Source organism: Lipophrys pholis (genome assembly GCF_963383615.2).
Source record: "Lipophrys pholis genome assembly, chromosome: 22".
Taxonomy (NCBI): Eukaryota; Metazoa; Chordata; class Actinopteri; order Blenniiformes; family Blenniidae; genus Lipophrys; species Lipophrys pholis.
The window spans coordinates 11,755,478-11,772,706 of record NC_137644.1 but is presented as its reverse complement, the minus strand read 5'-3'; the positions used below and the strand labels follow the sequence as shown (position 1 = coordinate 11,772,706).

General features: G+C 41.1%; 1 protein-coding gene across 2 annotated transcripts in view; it reads right to left on the bottom strand.

Moving 5' to 3' along the window:
- The window catches only part of LOC308127280 (copine-8), a 96,690-nt gene that overhangs the window by 6,201 nt on the left and 73,260 nt on the right, over positions 1–17,229 (bottom strand). For both annotated transcript variants that reach the window (XM_080492218.1, XM_080492219.1), the window contains 4 exons: positions 8,697–8,743; positions 7,875–8,056; positions 6,940–7,067; positions 1,576–1,678 (listed from right to left, as the gene is read on the bottom strand). In XM_080492218.1, the coding sequence (XP_080348344.1) occupies positions 1,576–1,678; positions 6,940–7,067; positions 7,875–8,056; positions 8,697–8,743 (460 nt within the window). The remainder of the gene's footprint in view (positions 1–1,575; positions 1,679–6,939; positions 7,068–7,874; positions 8,057–8,696; positions 8,744–17,229) is intronic.

Below are 17,229 nucleotides of genomic sequence, written 5' to 3'. Positions count from 1 at the left end.
TCCTGCCGGCACTGCAGGGAAGCGTCAGTGGAGACGAGTAAAAAGGCATAAAGGCAAATGTTTGAATGTTGAGCTTTGAGTTTAAACCCTTAATGTTTATGTATCTTCTGAGATGTTTTTTTTTTTTTTTATTGCCGAGGTCCACCAGTCTGTGCAGTAATCCCAATTAAACTCGAAACACAAAGAACACTGGGGTTGATAGTGACATTTTACTCTTATTACTTATTTAGTCATTTTAGTATTTGGTCATTCTAGTGTTTCAAAGTCAAATAGTTTGTCACAGCGGAAGAAATTGTTTGTGGATCAATGTTTTCTCTCCTTGATCTGTTCAGATACAGAATGAAGACTGTGTGTTAAGAGTCCGATTCTTTTTTATTCTCATTATTTGATTGGAATTGTGGCAAAATAAACAATATGAAATAAGTGCAAAAAGTGCATTTGTAGTGAGCCAATCTATATTTTATCTAATGGAGCTTTAGGTCATATCTTGAATTATTTCCAATCCAAATTCAGTTCTGAATAAACTCAAGAGTTGGCCATACCAACACACTCAGCTCTGCTCTTCATCCCACAAATACTTACTTTTTGTGCAACGTATGCAGAAATCATTCAACCCTTTGTCTGAAAGGTTAATATTAATCCATAAAACACACACACACACACACACACACACACAAGACAGCCTCGTAGTCCCAGAGCCAAAGGGGAGGAAAAGTGAGTCGGTCGTCAGCCTCAGGCCGGGGCGGACAGCTCGGAGGGAGCAACGGAGCGTTTCCCCGGGGGCACCGGGGTGATTTCGGCCGGCCGTGTACAGCCAGCATGACCAGACAGGACGCAAAGCATATTGTGAGCAGCGCGTTCGGCTGCGAGTTCACACAGGAGACACTCGACAGTAGGTCACGCGTGTGTTTTCAGAAAGCCTCCTACGTCATGTAGCATCAGAAAATAAAAATACTACAAATAGAAGAATACATGTAGTGGAATATCCAACAGGCGAATGTTACTATTTTCTGATTTCCGGTGATTGTGTTATGCTATATTAGAATAATTAATGGTAATACACCGAAAACACTAAACATCACCACGTTCAACCAGGCAAGAGCAAATGTTTAGAGACTTGTGTCATAGTGCATATGTATGCACTTAATCTCATGATGGACTGAAATCTACACCAGGGATTTTCAATGATCCAATTTCAGCGGCGCAGGTAAACGCATCAGATCTGATTATTACAATTACCTGATCACTCCCAGTTATCGTTTCTTATGTCACGTAAACAGACTCAGTGTTGGAAACAATATCAAACAATGATGATGTGAGACAGATATTTTGTGTTGGCTTCTTTTTGCTTCAAAAGTGGATTTGAGTAATATGTTGTTTTTTTTTTATCTGGTATTAAATCAAAGTCACCAGCTGAGGTACTGGGAGAGCCTCGGGCTGAGAACAATATCAGCAAGTCTGCAGTTTTGAATTGCTTTGGTGGCCTGGATCCGGGTCCACTGCCTTGCAGCTGGATTAATTCTAATAAACACAATAACACCATCCATCATACTTCGAGTGATTCAAGTCACTTACATTGACGATCGACTCCTTGGTCTGGGCCATGTCGGAGATGACGCCGTCCGTGATGATGAGAAGCACAAAGTACTGAGAGCCATCCTTCACCGACGCTGCGTACCTGGGCAAAAAGAAGAAATTATTTATGTGCGCTTTCTCTCATCTTCACTCAGGCGTTTTAAGGGATAATGATTGAGTCTGAGTCACAGGGTTTAAAAGAAAACCACGACGTCTTCAATGTCGGTTCAGTCCCGCCGTCTCAAAGCTTTAAGACTCGCTCGTTCACGGCAGTGATGAGCAGCTGCGGCATGCTTAGGATCACTGATGCAAAGAGGTTTTTTTAGATTTTACCCAATTTTGAAGAAATATAAAGCTGTTTATATGGTATGTTGCAAACAATTGCACTGAATTTGAACATTTTCCAAACATTTTCGCACAAACACAACAGGAAAAATTAGAGGTGGTCATGATTTATGGGTTATTATGGAACCATTTTCTTGATGTGACATCAACGTGACATCCACTTGTACATACATGTAAACCTTTTTTGAAGTTTCATACATATATATACTGTATATACTGTATATATATATATATATATATAAACTCCAAACATAATTTTGTCCTTTCCACACACTCTACTAAATACAAGACGGGCTTTTTTATTAAAGTACACAAAAAGTGACAGAAGTATTACTCACTGCTCTAAATGTCACCGACCTCCCACCACTGGAGGATGAAACTCTTCCTTCTGTAACGTCTATCTTTGCGGGAGCCTGGTCGACCCTCGGCTCCGCACCGCTGGCGGCTTCTGCTGTGATGCCGAGCGTGACCTTTCACTGCGACTGCCTGCTACAGATATTTACACTCCGAGAATATTGCAATTGCTTGCTTTGCTGCTAATCTTCACCTTTTCGCACCGAGAGGTTGGCTATGTGTGCACCTGTCTCCTCCCCTAGAGCGATAACCGATACTTAAAGTGTGTCTCGCTGTAGGAGGCTGCAACATTGCACATAAAGCAACACAACTGGAGAGGGAACGCACAGACGGGGCAAAGTTAATAATCACTAAGATCCATGTGGGAGTGGCAGGAGAGGTAGTCGAGATGAAAAATAGGGGGAGGTTATAAACAATAAAGTGGAGGAAGAGGCTGAACGAGAACAAACTCACAAACAGGCCTAAAGTTGACAGATATTCTAATATAACTGCATGCACCAACAAAACTTCATTTAAAAGTTTTTAATTAGGTTCGGGAGGAGTGTGCTGATTAGAACATTTGCTACTGGCTGGAACAAAGTTAAAAGTTTGACCAAACTTGAACATATTTATCTGTGAAAACCTCCCACATTTGAACACATAATCCTTCCATTTGGTTTTAAATCATCACTCAGCCCTTGTTTGTCCTTCACAGGCGGAAGAAAATTGGTCAGAAAAAAAAAAAAAAAAGAAAAGCCTCTCTCTCGTGTTCATTAAATAAAAAGCAGTAGAAGTGACAAAGCCAGTTTAGCTTTGAATAGCGACTGGAGACAATAGAAAAAAACTGGCCTGTGAAGTTATCAAAATCCCCCCGACCACCCACACATCTGAAGCTCACTAATTAACATAAAACGTTGGTTTAATCCCAGCGAACCTCAATGTGTGAAAGTAAAGCAACTCTATAGAGTCCCCGTGGTGTTTTCACACATTTTTGCAGAGATTAAAAGTACTGGTTAACATGTTAATTAGTGAGATTTAGGTTTACCACAGCATGTAAAAAAACACTACATTATGGGAAAAATATATAATATACTGTTGTTTAACAGTCTGCCTGCGTAGTGTACGACATTATTTGATTATCAGTAATGAACAGAGGCGGAAAATAAGCTTACATTCTTAATAGAAAGTACAGATTGAGCTGCTGAATTTCACAGCGAGCGTTAGAATGTGAAAGGCGAGCTGCTGCGAGTATTTGAGAGACTGCTGTTCTGCCATCTTTACATTCTCTCTTCAAGAGTTTATAGAGAATGGTACCAATGAGAAAAAGTATCTGGGTGAAAATGCCTTGCTGATGCCAGAAGTCAGAGGAAAATGGACAGATCGGTTCAGAATGACGGAAACGCAACAGTAAGTCAATGAACGCAGACGATCACAAAATGTTAAACCTTGAAGCAGCAGAATGTATGATCAAAATCCAGTGTAAACAACCTGAAACCACAGATCCATCCATCATTGAGCTATGTGTCAATGCAACAATCTTCTCCAGTACGGATACTTCCAGCACTGGTTTCAAACTAGTTTCCTGAATATCACAATGAGTTCACTGCACGCCAATCGCTTCTCCATCACCATCACCATCAGACATGGTGGAACGGGTCATTCACATCAATATGGACCAAAACCTCTGATGAAGGTTTCCATCATCTTGACCAGCAAGGATCAATATAGTTTTGGGATCCAACCCAGCACTATCATTGTGTGACTGAATTGAACTTCAGGACATTTTGGACAGGGACGTTTGGATGCAGAAGTACAACCTTGGATGTTTTGGACACCAACTATAGGACGTTTTGGACATGGACCATAACTGAACTACATCTTCTATTTTTATGAACTTTGACATTTTTAATATTTATATTAAATAATATAATATAATATAATTATATAATATTATATTATATATATATATATATATATATATATATATATACGTATATCACAGTACACAGTATTAGGTCTAGACGTTGGCCTTCCCACCTCGTAGGTTGAGGCTGATACCTCATAGAAGTTCTTCAGTCCAAGCTGTTAACTAAAATTTTGTTTAGAAAACTAAAACTATATACTAAATACACCAAAGACAAATTGTATTTAATAACTGTTATACATATAACTACATAAAATACTTTTTGAAGTATGGCTCATGTCGGAAAGATCAAATTAGGATGGTTGCCGTTTCGTCCATCCATCCCTAAAAAGTTCTTGTCATTTACTACAGTAATAAGTAAAAAAGTACTAGTACTGAAGATACTAGCTATATATTCAAACAAGAAACCATTTTGCCAAAATAAAATAAAAGCAAAATTTAAGCATTTAACAATTTACGAAGCTATGAGCGTTTCACCTGTTTTTCTAAAAGAGCAGATACTGTAGGAGGTCAGATTAAACTGGACCATCGACACCTGGGTGCCCCAACAAAGTAAACACTGCTGGTACAGAGGTAATATCACAAACCCTTCTCAAGTACAACTAAACACAAATAAGTTGAGAAAAGGTTAGTATTTTAGACAAAATAGAGTTTTCTTGGTGTATAAAACTTCCATCTTTATTTCATAAAAACGGAACAAATTTTCCTCCCGAGCAGTGTGGAGTAACTTTAAATGTTGTGCAGTGCCACAAGCATTTGTGAGAATTGTGGTACACTACATATAAACAAGCACAGACAGTTTTCACATGACATTTTCTAACATAAAAAAACTAATTTCAAATTACTTTGCACAAAATTGAAAGCATTTTTTTGGAACACATTATTTTTAAAAGCCTATTATGCACTTCATTTCCATAAATGATCAATTTATAATTGCCTAAAGCTCTAATCTAAATGGGATCGAGGCGTACAATACCTTAATCGCAATTACTTCGAAATTGTACTTAACATTTTAAAACTAAGACACTTTATTTCTTTGCAAAATAATACGTAACTAATTGTTCTTATTAAAATACTTGGAAAAATAGTGGAACAGCACGAGACGACTCAGCTAGGTAAAAATTAATTATCACAAAATATTCCGGTAGAAATAGTGACTCAGATTTTTTTTTCATGCAGCAATTCAGCAGGATCTTCATGGATTTAAAACAGTGCTTGAGTAAATAAAGAGGGGAGCTTTCCATTCACCGTGTTCATGTGAATCTATCCTAATCAGCTCCTGTGAGGAGCTTCTCTAACAGGAGGTGGTACAAATCATCTCATTTGACTAGAAACAAGTAAAAATCAGTGGGTTTGATGGGAAAATAAGAGCGAATGAGTCATGAAACCAGGATTATCCAAGAAGTATCCCAGGCAGAACCAGTGCCGTTTCTGCGGTGCAACGATTTTACATCCCTGCTGCTTTACATGTAATCACGTCATTAACATTTTAGTAAATCCGTTTCCAAATATGTAAATCAACAACTCGAGATAAATCACTTAAGAACACGTAAATCAGTTTCACTTCAAATAATCTGCTGAGTGAGATAAAACAAATTTGTTAGGTTCTAAATAAAGCTCTTAAAAAAACGTTAAAATAGCAAATGTGATAATATGGTGTGAAAGAATTATACTGTGTGAACCTATTCTTCTAAATCCCCCCGAGTATGCTCAGCATACAGAAAGCTGCAGGAACAGGAAAAGTTATTATCACAGTAAATACGGTATGATCTTAGATATGTTTTGAAAGTTAAGGAATACATCACTGTGCCGTGACCCGGCCTCTCTTAATCAAATAACTTACTGAAATGTTTCCACAGTCATTGTGGAGCAATTCACATAGGAAATAGCCAATCATCAGAGACTTTAATCAATTATGTTTGGGTACAATAATGAGTGGCTCCGCCCACTTACTGCCACAAAGCACTTGTATTAAAAAAAACAACCAGCGTTTTTATTGAGATCTCGCTTTGTTCACTGGAGAAAAACTCTGCTGGTTCCAGTGAGATATGTTACTGGAGGGTTTCAATGTTCCCCCCCACTAAAACACTCCTGGTTGTGGCTTGTTATGAGACTTTCTGCAGAGCTTCATGAGGATACAGCCATTAAATTCAAGTATGTTGTAGCAGGGAAAACATGCAGGGCTCCCGGATCAGGAGTGCCCGCCTCGACTAATAACTTCCCCTTATAAATCCATGTGCGATCTGAAAACCACATGACGGATTTTTATTTCAGACACGCGTGCAAACAGGAGAACTTGAGGAACCTGTGTGCTTTTTTTTTTTTTTTTTGCAAATTTACCTTGAACCTTCACTCGTACTGAGATACACTGTCCGGGTTATCTGCGCGCTCAGCTTGACCGCAGCATGAATTAAACCAAACACAAGCACGCAAACATCGGGTCCGTTCCTGTTTACTTCTCAAGATTGTTATTTGTCTCCCGACTTTCCTCCAAACTCGTTCGCGACCTGCTCACTCCCGACTCTCGGAGAGCTCGTTACAGAAAACCTGAGAACGCACGTGGAGCGTGTCAAGTTTCTTTCACGCATGATTTTTTTTTTTTTCAGTTTCATTACGTCTGTGGGGTCAGCAAGTACGCAAATGTGCAAAACTGCAAGCACTCTAATTAAAATTAGGGTGGGAAAAAAAAAAAAGGTGTAATAGTACTAATAGTAATAGCACTTTTTTTTAACATTAAGCCTTTTTAAATCATTCAGTCGTACCTGGCCACATGGTTGATGACCGGGGAGAAGTTAGTGGGTCCGTGGAGTTGAACCGACTTCAGACTCCGGTAGTAGGCCTCCATTACACCCTCGATGCCTGTGCAGTACGGGTTCTGAGGGTTCCCGTTCTGAAAGGAGTGAGGAGATGTGTTCAGATTCATTCAACAGTACTGCAGGAAGAGCAAAGATCAATGCATCCATCCATTACAATTGATTCTCACTTTTACTGGGTAATAATGTTCAGGTTCAACTAAATAACGAGAAAGAAAGAATCAGAAAACACATTGTAAGCGTCAAACGGTCAGAACATACTGCAAACAGTCAACACCGACAAGTAAAGCTCTATTTCCATGAAATCTGACTGACAGCCGCGAGGTGCCGGGGGTCACTTCAGAATCCTGTTAGTGAGGAAAATTTCTCTGTTGTTCTTGTTTCATGAGCAGGTGTTGGTGTAAAACCGCTGTTCAATTATGTGGAACTGACTTTGAAACCCCTCGGATCCTTACCTGTCAATTAGCTGTGAAACTACGGAATGAAAGAGAAGGTAAATAACAGAAATATTTAATTTACCTAAACACTGGAATTGTCCAGCGATTCCCAAAGGTTGTGATGAAGCCCAAACACAGTTAGAAGCTTCAGTTTCAATGGCATTTCAATGGGCTTGTTACTGAAGCTGCAGAGCTGCTGTCTCTCTCCGTCTTACTAACGGAGCTTACACTAACAAATAATAAACTAACTCAATCCCTAGAGCAAGAACTGTATACATCAATAGGATTAGTCTGTATCCATGGTAACTGTGGCATATTTGTGGAACTTTCTGGATTTTCGGTTTCATTCGTGCTGCTTCTTTGGTTCATAAATCGACACTAACGTCAAGACAATAGAGGCAGGTTTATTTGTCCCTTTAAGTCTCCTGTTTTTCTTTTAATTCTTACCAAAGCAAACTCGTGGGACACCCGGCCATCAGGCGGCAGTCTGGCTCCGAAGCCCAGAGCGGGGAACATCTTATCGCTGTCGTAGTCCTGAATGATCTCTCCGACCGCCTTCAGGGCCATGGCGTAGGCATTCAGCTGGTAGGGACTCATGTAGTGGAGCGAGGTGGGCTGGGCTGGGTTACCTGCTCGGGATAGAAGACACACAATTATTCTGTTGCAGTGTTTCGCTGGTATCGTCTCGAATAAGATACAGAATTGACTTCTTGCAAATAGTTTGTCCAGTCAATAAAATACAAATAACTGCTGACTATTTCATGGCACCACATGGCCGTACACACTTTCAAAAGACCTGCCAACTACATCTCCGGATCTTGACTATCGACGCTGAACTGAAGCAGATCTAAATTAGCGGCTAATTACACTGAAATGTTCATATGAAGCTGTAAAGCTTCTACTGATCTCCCTCTGTCTGACTCTTTCATCTCTTTATCTGCCGCAGCGGCCCAGAAGGTGTAAGGGTTCTGGTGACAGGCCGACAAGATCAAGCACACTTCAAGCTCAGACACATTTTTACATCCACTGCCTGAGAGCCCTCATTTGATCTAATAGGATTTGGCTCGATTGTCGCCGCCTGTCCTGAGCTCAGGGGTAGATGGGTAACACAGTCCTTAATCACAGCCATCATAGCGTGTTCAGGTGTGATGGAGAGGGCCATTAGGAAACACTTGATTCTCCATCTGCATGAAATTTGAGAGACTGTTCTCCTGGCTTTTGTGTGTTTGTGTGTGCGTGTGCATGCGTGTGTAGTACAAGGTGGCTCACCGTTGGAAGCTGTGAAATCAATGGCCACGGTGAAGTTAATCTGGGTCCTTGGGAAACAAAAGCAGAGAAATCCTTCATGAATAATCACTGTCTGGGTATTTTGACAATTTCTGTGCCGCCGCAGTCTGAAATTAACGGCCTTGCTATCTATCTGGTAGTTGGAAAATTTCAGGGAAAAACACAAACATCACGCACATGGTGACGCAGAGAGGAAAGTATAAGCTGTGAACGAACTCGCAGATATAAAAAAATGTAAATGGACTTCACTTATATTACATCCCAAAGCGCTTTACAACGTTCACATTCACACACATTTAGATGCTGTCAATGCATTGGGAGCAATTTGGGGTTCAGTGTTTTGCCCAGGGACACTTTGGCAGTTGGACAGGTGGAGATGGGGATCGAACCTGCAACCTTCCAATTGGGAGATGACCGCTCTACCAACTAAGCCATGCCGCCCATAAACTACTTTCTCTGGCTGTGCTCTCTGAAATGTGTGGCAGACAGATGAAAAAAGGATGAAAATGACAAAAAACAAGCGTGATCAGAGACGGATGGAGCAAAACAAGCGACAAACAACACACACTGACGCGCCCAGCAGGAGAGAGAGGCTCATCTCGCCCTATCAAAACACTTCGCAACTTGTTAACCTGCAGGAGAGGGGACGTGCTCGGTCGGCCTGTCACTGCTTCTTCACACCAGTCCTCGCCTTGCACATGCATTGTGTCAAAAAGCCGGCAGCTCACAGTCTCTGTCACCTCGAGGTGAAGCGCAGTCACCGTACTGACCAGCGGGGGCAGCAGACGAGAGGACGGACAGCTGATAGACAAGGTCTATTGATCAGCCCGCATGGTTGGGCTTTTCTGAATCTAAAAAGCAGGAGTGCCTCAGGTATTCAGCAGCCCTGGCATGCAGGCATACGAGCAGATACACTGATTGGAAAATGAGAGGAAACAAAGACAGCGTGCTCTAGTGATACTCTTCAGTCCTGTATTATTGAGTGATTGATCATAAAGTTCTTCCCAATAGCAAAGAGGTTCAGAGAATGTTTATGTTTTCTGGAATGTGAGAAGGGAAATAAATATTCTATGTTTGCACAAGATCGACTAACCCTGGCATTCTTTTTTTGTTTGTCTGAATGCGAAACTTTTCTGAAACAAACAAACAAACGATGTTATGATAACCAGAACCACTGAAAATGCTGTAGTTTGCATGGCTGCAAACAGAGAACAGTGCAACGCAAACATTCAAGCTCCTTTCAGGTGTCAGTATCTGGTGCATGTACAGAGTGACTCTGCATGCGATCCAGTGGGTGTGGGTACACCAGAAGATGGTGTCATAAATGTACACTTTGTTGTAGAAGTGCTGCTTATTTTCCAAAGGCGCTCTTAGACCTTCCATTGTTACCGTTGTCTAGCTCCTCCCATGCACATGTGCAAATACTCCACCGTTTTTCAAACACTTAGGAGAAGCTGGTTCCCACTTTCCAAGAGTGACCCTGCTATGACCAAACTAAACACTAGAATTAGTTTCGGAGCCAGCAGAGGAAACAGTAAACAGGCAGATTGCCTCTAGGGGAACAAAAAAAAAAGTCCCTGTGAGAGTAAGATGCCTGCAACAAATCTCACTGTGGAGAGATAAAAAGTCCGACCAGAAGGCTCTGAGGTCGGTGCAGGAGCAGATTACTAATGGGCTTTTTCAACATACAACATCAAATTAAAAAGACAAAATGTACACTGTATAAAGCCTGAAATTTTAAGATAAACTGAGGAGATTGGGCTTTTGGGAGCGACTCATCGAAAAGCCTTTCTCTCTCTCTTCTCTCTGCACAGTAGAGAAACAGGTGAGGTTGGTGAGGCGCACACAGAGAAATGCCCTCTGGGCACTTTCTTTGGAAACAGGGCCAAGTAGGATGAGACCCTGATGTCTCTCCGGGATCCCCTGGTGAAATCTTCCCCTTGGTAATGGCCTCAGGTTGCCAAGAGCTGGCGTTCCCGGCATGTGGCCCCGGACCGCTTTATGGCAAAGCCAAAGAATGCAGGGAGCCCTGAGGCTTTTCAACTTTCTACAATCCAGATGGCACACAGGAAACTGTCCATTCCTGGTAGTTTTAATGTTTGGAGATTTTGTGATTCCACAATGGTTTGGCATCAATGTAATTTTAAAGATCAGTTAGAGGCAGGAGAGTCAGGGGTTCAGGGGCCACATACAGTCCAATAAGGACAGGTAAATAGCACTATAATAACCATGTTTTTACAAAGTCAAGATGAAAACATAGGTTTTACGGCTAGTTTTGTAGCAATGAAGTTGCTATCTTTCATGGCAGCATCACAGATACAGGTATGTGTTGTGTCTACTACTCTTAAAAAATGCTTTTAAAAAACTATGTATTCATTGAAATGTTTACAATCTGCTTTGCAGTTTAACCGGATTGGAGCACCTTGTGAGCTGGTTTTGACCCACGGGCCTTATGTTTGACACCCCTGAGTTCACACTGGGTCTGCAGCTTTCCTCAGAGACAATCTGGGAACGGCTCCAGTGAAAAATAATTTGAGAAAAACCAAGTCTGGCAGGCAAGAAGATAGATGGATCTATGTGTTGTATGTTATTCTTACATCGGCTCCTTAAACATTGGCCCTGCTAATTTAAAATGTTTCGACACATCCATTCTCCAAACTTAACGAAAATATCAAGATTACTTGGGCAGCAGCTTGAGAGAACAGCTGCAAGGACAAGAGGGCAAAGAGTTAGTGATTTCTGGTCCAACTCACCATGCTGGCATGGCCGAGCTTCAGCCTAGCAGCTTAAATTATGCATGCCCTCTTTCTCCTCACCCTCCCCAATCCCTCTCTGCCACGCACGCACAAAGTTTAGAAGGCTAACTGGAGTTTTTGTGGCCAGGAAAATCGAGGTGAATCAGCGAAGAGGCGATAATGAATGACAGAACGGTAAACGGATGGGAAGCAGACACACAGTCCATGATTAAAGATGTCACTGTGAGACGTCAGTCAATTCCAATGAGTCACAATTTTAAAGCTGCCAGGAGAATACTGCCGATCTATACTGGCTGAATACCGTTCACCACTGTGTTACAATCGTTGAGTCACTGGTATTGATCTGCATGATCAAACCTCTGCAGTCTCGCTGTGAACAGTTAGGACTTCTTCATTATCTGCACGACGCCGAGAAAGTTAAAAGTTTCTGGCCTCACAAAGTGAAAACTGCACTTAATATTTGACACTTGCATTTAAATTTGAGTTAAAATGGGGAAAATGTTAATGGACACTTCCCCAGAAAAGGTTGGCCGTACCCATTTGCATTAAGCAGACAGGAATTTGAGTGAAAATTGCTTTGAGCTTTATTCAATGACTCTGGCCAGGTGACACAAAGTGAAGCAGACACTATAAATGCATTTGGTCTAAACTAAATATCAATAAAGAAATAATAGAGGGAGAAAACATGGAGGCCTTGTCACATTGCACAGGTAAAGATAAAACCAATGTAGGTTCTATTACAACTAATAACAAAAAAAATTAAAAAGTAAAATAAAAAAATGGCATAACAGCGAGAGGCCAGTTTTGTTGACATCCTGACACCTTATTGATATAAAACTAAACTATAACAAGATGTGTACAACAACAAGCTTATCTGGCAAAAATTGGGGTTTTCCAATTTATTTATGTGGGACTTTAATGAATTTTGAAAACAAAATCATCATGACTGTGGTGGAAAAGTACCATGATTTTAGTGAAAAAAGATTGAAAAGTTGATCTCAAAAAAAATGATGCTAAAGGCTCCAGAAGCTGAATAGAAATAACAAACAGCGACATTTGACAAAAGTCTTTCCATGATAATGAGGAGGCAAAATTTAGTTTTCTCATTGGATCCGTCACACTTCAGTTACTCATTGCAGGATTAATCCGGATTAAGCGAATAACAAATGTGTTTTAATATTAAAATGTTAATTATGAAAAACATGACATTCTACGGAGAATTCAAATGGATGTGTAGAAACTTGCGTGACCCCCCAGTTTTAGCAAAAAAAAACCTTAAATGGGATATCATCAACACATTTCGACAAATGATACTGAGCCTTTCAGGTAAAGTAATGATCACATCGCTGCCCTGAGCACACACTAATAGATACAACACCACCTGCACAGCGATCTGCAGCAGACCGTCACTACAGGCCAGGTTGAAATCGGGAGGGCAGCAGACTTTTCTGCCAGGTATGATAAGGCTTTGCCACCGGCAGCGGGCTTAAACCAAAACAATCACATCTCTGCGGTGCAGCACTGGGAGAAAAGATGTGAACTGAGCCTGCCTTAAAAAGAAAAACAACCTTTATCGTTGGGTGCCCTGAAGGTGAAGGGAAACTTCTCAAATACTTTTTTTTTTTTTTTTTTAAGAGCAGCTACTGAGGCAGGCTTGCCGACACCTTTAGGATTCCCATAGTTATTCAATATCGAAATCAGAGTAAAATCTACAGTCATCACTGAGGAACCAAAGAAGAAAATGTGCCTCTATCAATGAATTCAAGCAATTACATATATCCTCTTACTCTAACAGTTGCTGTGATCCCCCAAAAGCTGGTGGGCTCGGAGTCTCTGAAAACACAAATTTGGGTCCAAAAGTGGAACTTTTTGAAAATGCTGTGAAACGAAGGAAAACGCAACTTTTCTGAAATGCTGCTTCTGCACGCGCGCGTCACAGCCATAGTAAATCATTCTTCTGCACACGCACGAGTAGACCGACACTAACAACAACGGCGGCCGCCAGAGTGGCGTTACATTAAATTTAATCCACCAGAATCCACACGGGAAGGACGAAAAATGTAGGACCCAGTTTTAGTTGTTGACGTACATCTCCAATAGGTTGTCCATACCTTTCAGGAGGAGATTTCTCATTACACTCATACAAACATGTATTTCCAGCATTTGTGTTCGCGGGACTTTCTCAGGTTTGTTGACATCTTGTGATCACGGAAAGATTCCAGAGGCATTGTGTCACAAGATCCCGTTTAAATCGATCTCAAGAGAGCTCGAAAAACGATAAATGATCAATGTAACAACATTTAAGACTATTATTGTGGCTTGAATACTATTTCTTTGAGAAGGTATGGCAAGATTTTTTTTTCTGGTTGAGTAACTTTAATCAGGTGCCTCCCATGTGGCACCACTGCTCTCCAATACCAGGGTTTAACTGTTTTCAAAGTGTTTGACTCAATTGAGAAATATCAAAAATACAGTCGGTTTTTCTTTTACAGATTCCAGACCTGCTTTGTTTCCTCAGTCCAGTTTCGCTCCATTTGTTCGGTAAGTGGTTTCACTGAAGAGGCACGGCCTTTTGCAGCAGCACTGCTGACAAACTACGGTGAGTAATGTGTCACCAAGTGCTTTAATTGTACATTAACAATGCCCGTTCACTTTTACTTTCCCTGTGATTGCCCAGCTACTTTGTAATCTTCTAAGAGGCCATTTCTCTGCGCCTTATGTAAAACGTGTGTGTGTGGGGCGCCTTTGCCCATTTACGGGAGCATATGGAAAGTGACATATTTCTCACAAACGCCTTCATTATGTGGATAGGTGGCTCTGTCAGCTCTTCTGTGATTAAGAGAAAGAACTGAGTGAGTAATAACTGCTGTGGTGTGTAGTATATCTCCAGCACTTCATTTGAAGGGGAAAAGCCTCAGTAGATGCAAGTTTTCTGTCAGTCACTGACCTCCCCCCACTGTTAGAGCCCCCAGTGACTCAGTGAGGAACCAATACAACAAAACACGGCACAGCAGGGGGTGGAGGGGGGGCTGCCAGGGGTGTTGTGCACAACACTGAAATTAGCTTTCTAGTGAGCAAGCCAGCGTCTCGTCCAAATACTAGAAACATTTCATATGTGAAACTGTTAAAAGATCCCGGGTGCTTCACTGCTCAACCCGTGCATGCATCACACATGTCATGAACGTGCCTGTGAGTGACGCAAAGCACGATCCTGGCGAGGTGGCCGCAACACTTCATGGATCAAATTCTGGTAGCAAGAACAACAGCACTTCGCCAGTCAAGAAAGGCTATGACAGTTGAATTTGCATTCAATCTATCCATCTTTCATACTAATGCATCCCACTTAAGGGCCAAATATGCTCCCTTAATCATGTGAATTGGTACGCGTGTTTCAAATGTTGCCATGCGTCCATTATGTTGATATGGTTGTTAATCAGTGCATCCAGTGCGAGGGCAGTTTCTTGTGTCCATGTACCCATCCTTCTTTCCTCGTAGGTATCAAGGACAACCTAAAATACTTAAAAGAGACCCCTATGCTCCTTCTCGGTGCCTCAGGTCAGCTCGTCTTAAAACCCATTTTTATTCCTCGGCTTTTAACCCAGCTTGAGACCACTCCTGTTTTTATTGTTGCCCTTTTATTGTTTTTTTTTATTTTTTTTATTTTTTAAATTGTTTTATTAATTCATATTCTCTGTTTTTATGTGCAGCACTTTGTTTCAGCTGTGGTTGTTTTTAAAGTGCTACACAAATAAAGTTCAAATGCTGTAGTTGGCATGTCATGCCACAAGTTGGTGCTGTGTTGGTGCTGTGTAAACATTGTTTCCCTTATTTGCGTGGAGATGGAGAGCGGTGCGTTTCGGAAACTTTGGAATCTGGAAAGCTTTTAGTGCAGAGCAACAAGGATCAACAAGCTTTGTCATTTTCATTTAAAAACGTCATGCCTTAGAATCAACAAGTAAACTTTGACCCAACATATTGACAAACATACATTGTGACGCAAGCCTGCTCACCACTATACCCCATATAAACAATGCAGTACTGTAAAACTGCCCGAGAAACACGTTTTCTGAGAACTGATTTCACTTAATCTGCAAAGTGAAGATATATTTTATTTGCCTACTGGAACCCACCACAGGCTGAAACTTCCACCCGATCTGTTTGGATTCACAGCTGTTCGACAGGTCCGAAGAGTCACATAGTTCATTTTAGCACTTAGATGGGACCAATACACGACTGCTTATGTCCCTCGTTAGTCAGAGAAAGTCTGGGGAGAAAGTTGCGCCGCCCCCGTGAAAAGAAATGTAAAAGTACTTTTTTATGTCTTATCTGAGTGCCGGTGGGAGCCGTGTATGCATGAGTGCACTGAGTGGCCTAAAAACAGCATCAGAGGTTGTGCGACGTGACCTCTCTTGATGATATGCAAACAGATGTTGCTGGTCTGAGAGTGTCCATCTGGTTAGAGGAGAGGAGAGATAAAGAGCTTATACCTGCATGGAACAAAGCAGCAATAAAAAGTTTTTTTAAAAATAGACGTCTAAGGTCTCTATACCAAATCACTACTTTTACTTACAATCCATTCATTTATATAGCAACACAAATCTTTGAAACAACACCCTAATTAAGCATTTAGACTAAAACCAATATATATATATATATATATATATATATATATGTATGCACTCTGCATTTAATAGGTAAAGTCAAAACAGTTAAAAGCCAAAAGACACACCAGATCTTTAATTAAACTAGTGAACATTGCTCCTGTCATCACATGCAAGGGAAAATGATCTCTAAATAAATCCAATCTTCATCTATATTTATAAGCCTGAAAGATTGTTTTAGTGAACAAAGTGTACATTTCAACTGTTTGATATATTTGCAAGTCTTCAGACTGTCGATAACAAAACAACAGAACAGGTGTCGAGAACAAAGTCGCTATATCAGATCACAAGTCGGAAGTGGAGCAGTGAGGACTGAACTCTGAACGTTTTCACTTCGGCTTTTTCAAATGTGAAGATCACGTTGCTCAAGAAGTTTGTTTCTCAGTTGTTCCAAGTTGCTCTTCCTTAACCCCATAGCAACACGAACACAGCATTTCTGTTGACCCGCTCAAGATCCAACAGTGTTTCTCCACCACAGTTAAATATCTGGCTTTTATTTATTTATTTATTTATTTATCATCAATGTTTTCTCTCACGATTCTGATTGTCTGATCCTCTTAACTAATGATAACCTCTCAGGATGATGAGAATACAACCAGAGCGGCCCGCTGCTTCTATTCTGGCTTCAATAGCCAATTCACGAACCAAAACACGGGGGGAACAATATCTGTCACTGTGAGTGGCAGGGCCGCCTTCAAAGACGCGACCTCGAATGAAAGATATAGCCAACAAGTCATCATTTCATCTTCATTGTCAGGGGAAGGAGCCTCTTTGTAGAAAATTCATGGGTGGCACTAATGCTTTATCAAAGCGGGAGAAAAGAATGGGAGCAGCGGTGCTCTGGATTGAGACGGCGCTCTCTCTTCAAATCAGTCATTTATGCAAATGCTGCCTGCAGATCGAGTTCCTAATTAGGCCAAAACGAACAATTAGCTGATTGGATTGAAGCTGCAAAAGGAGCCGTCAGTCACGAGATAAGAGAGCTGTGGGGAGGAGAGATGAAAAGGGATGAAAAATACCCGTGAATATAGTCCGAGCGGATGGAGACACACACACACACACACACACACACACACACACACCCACACACCCACACAC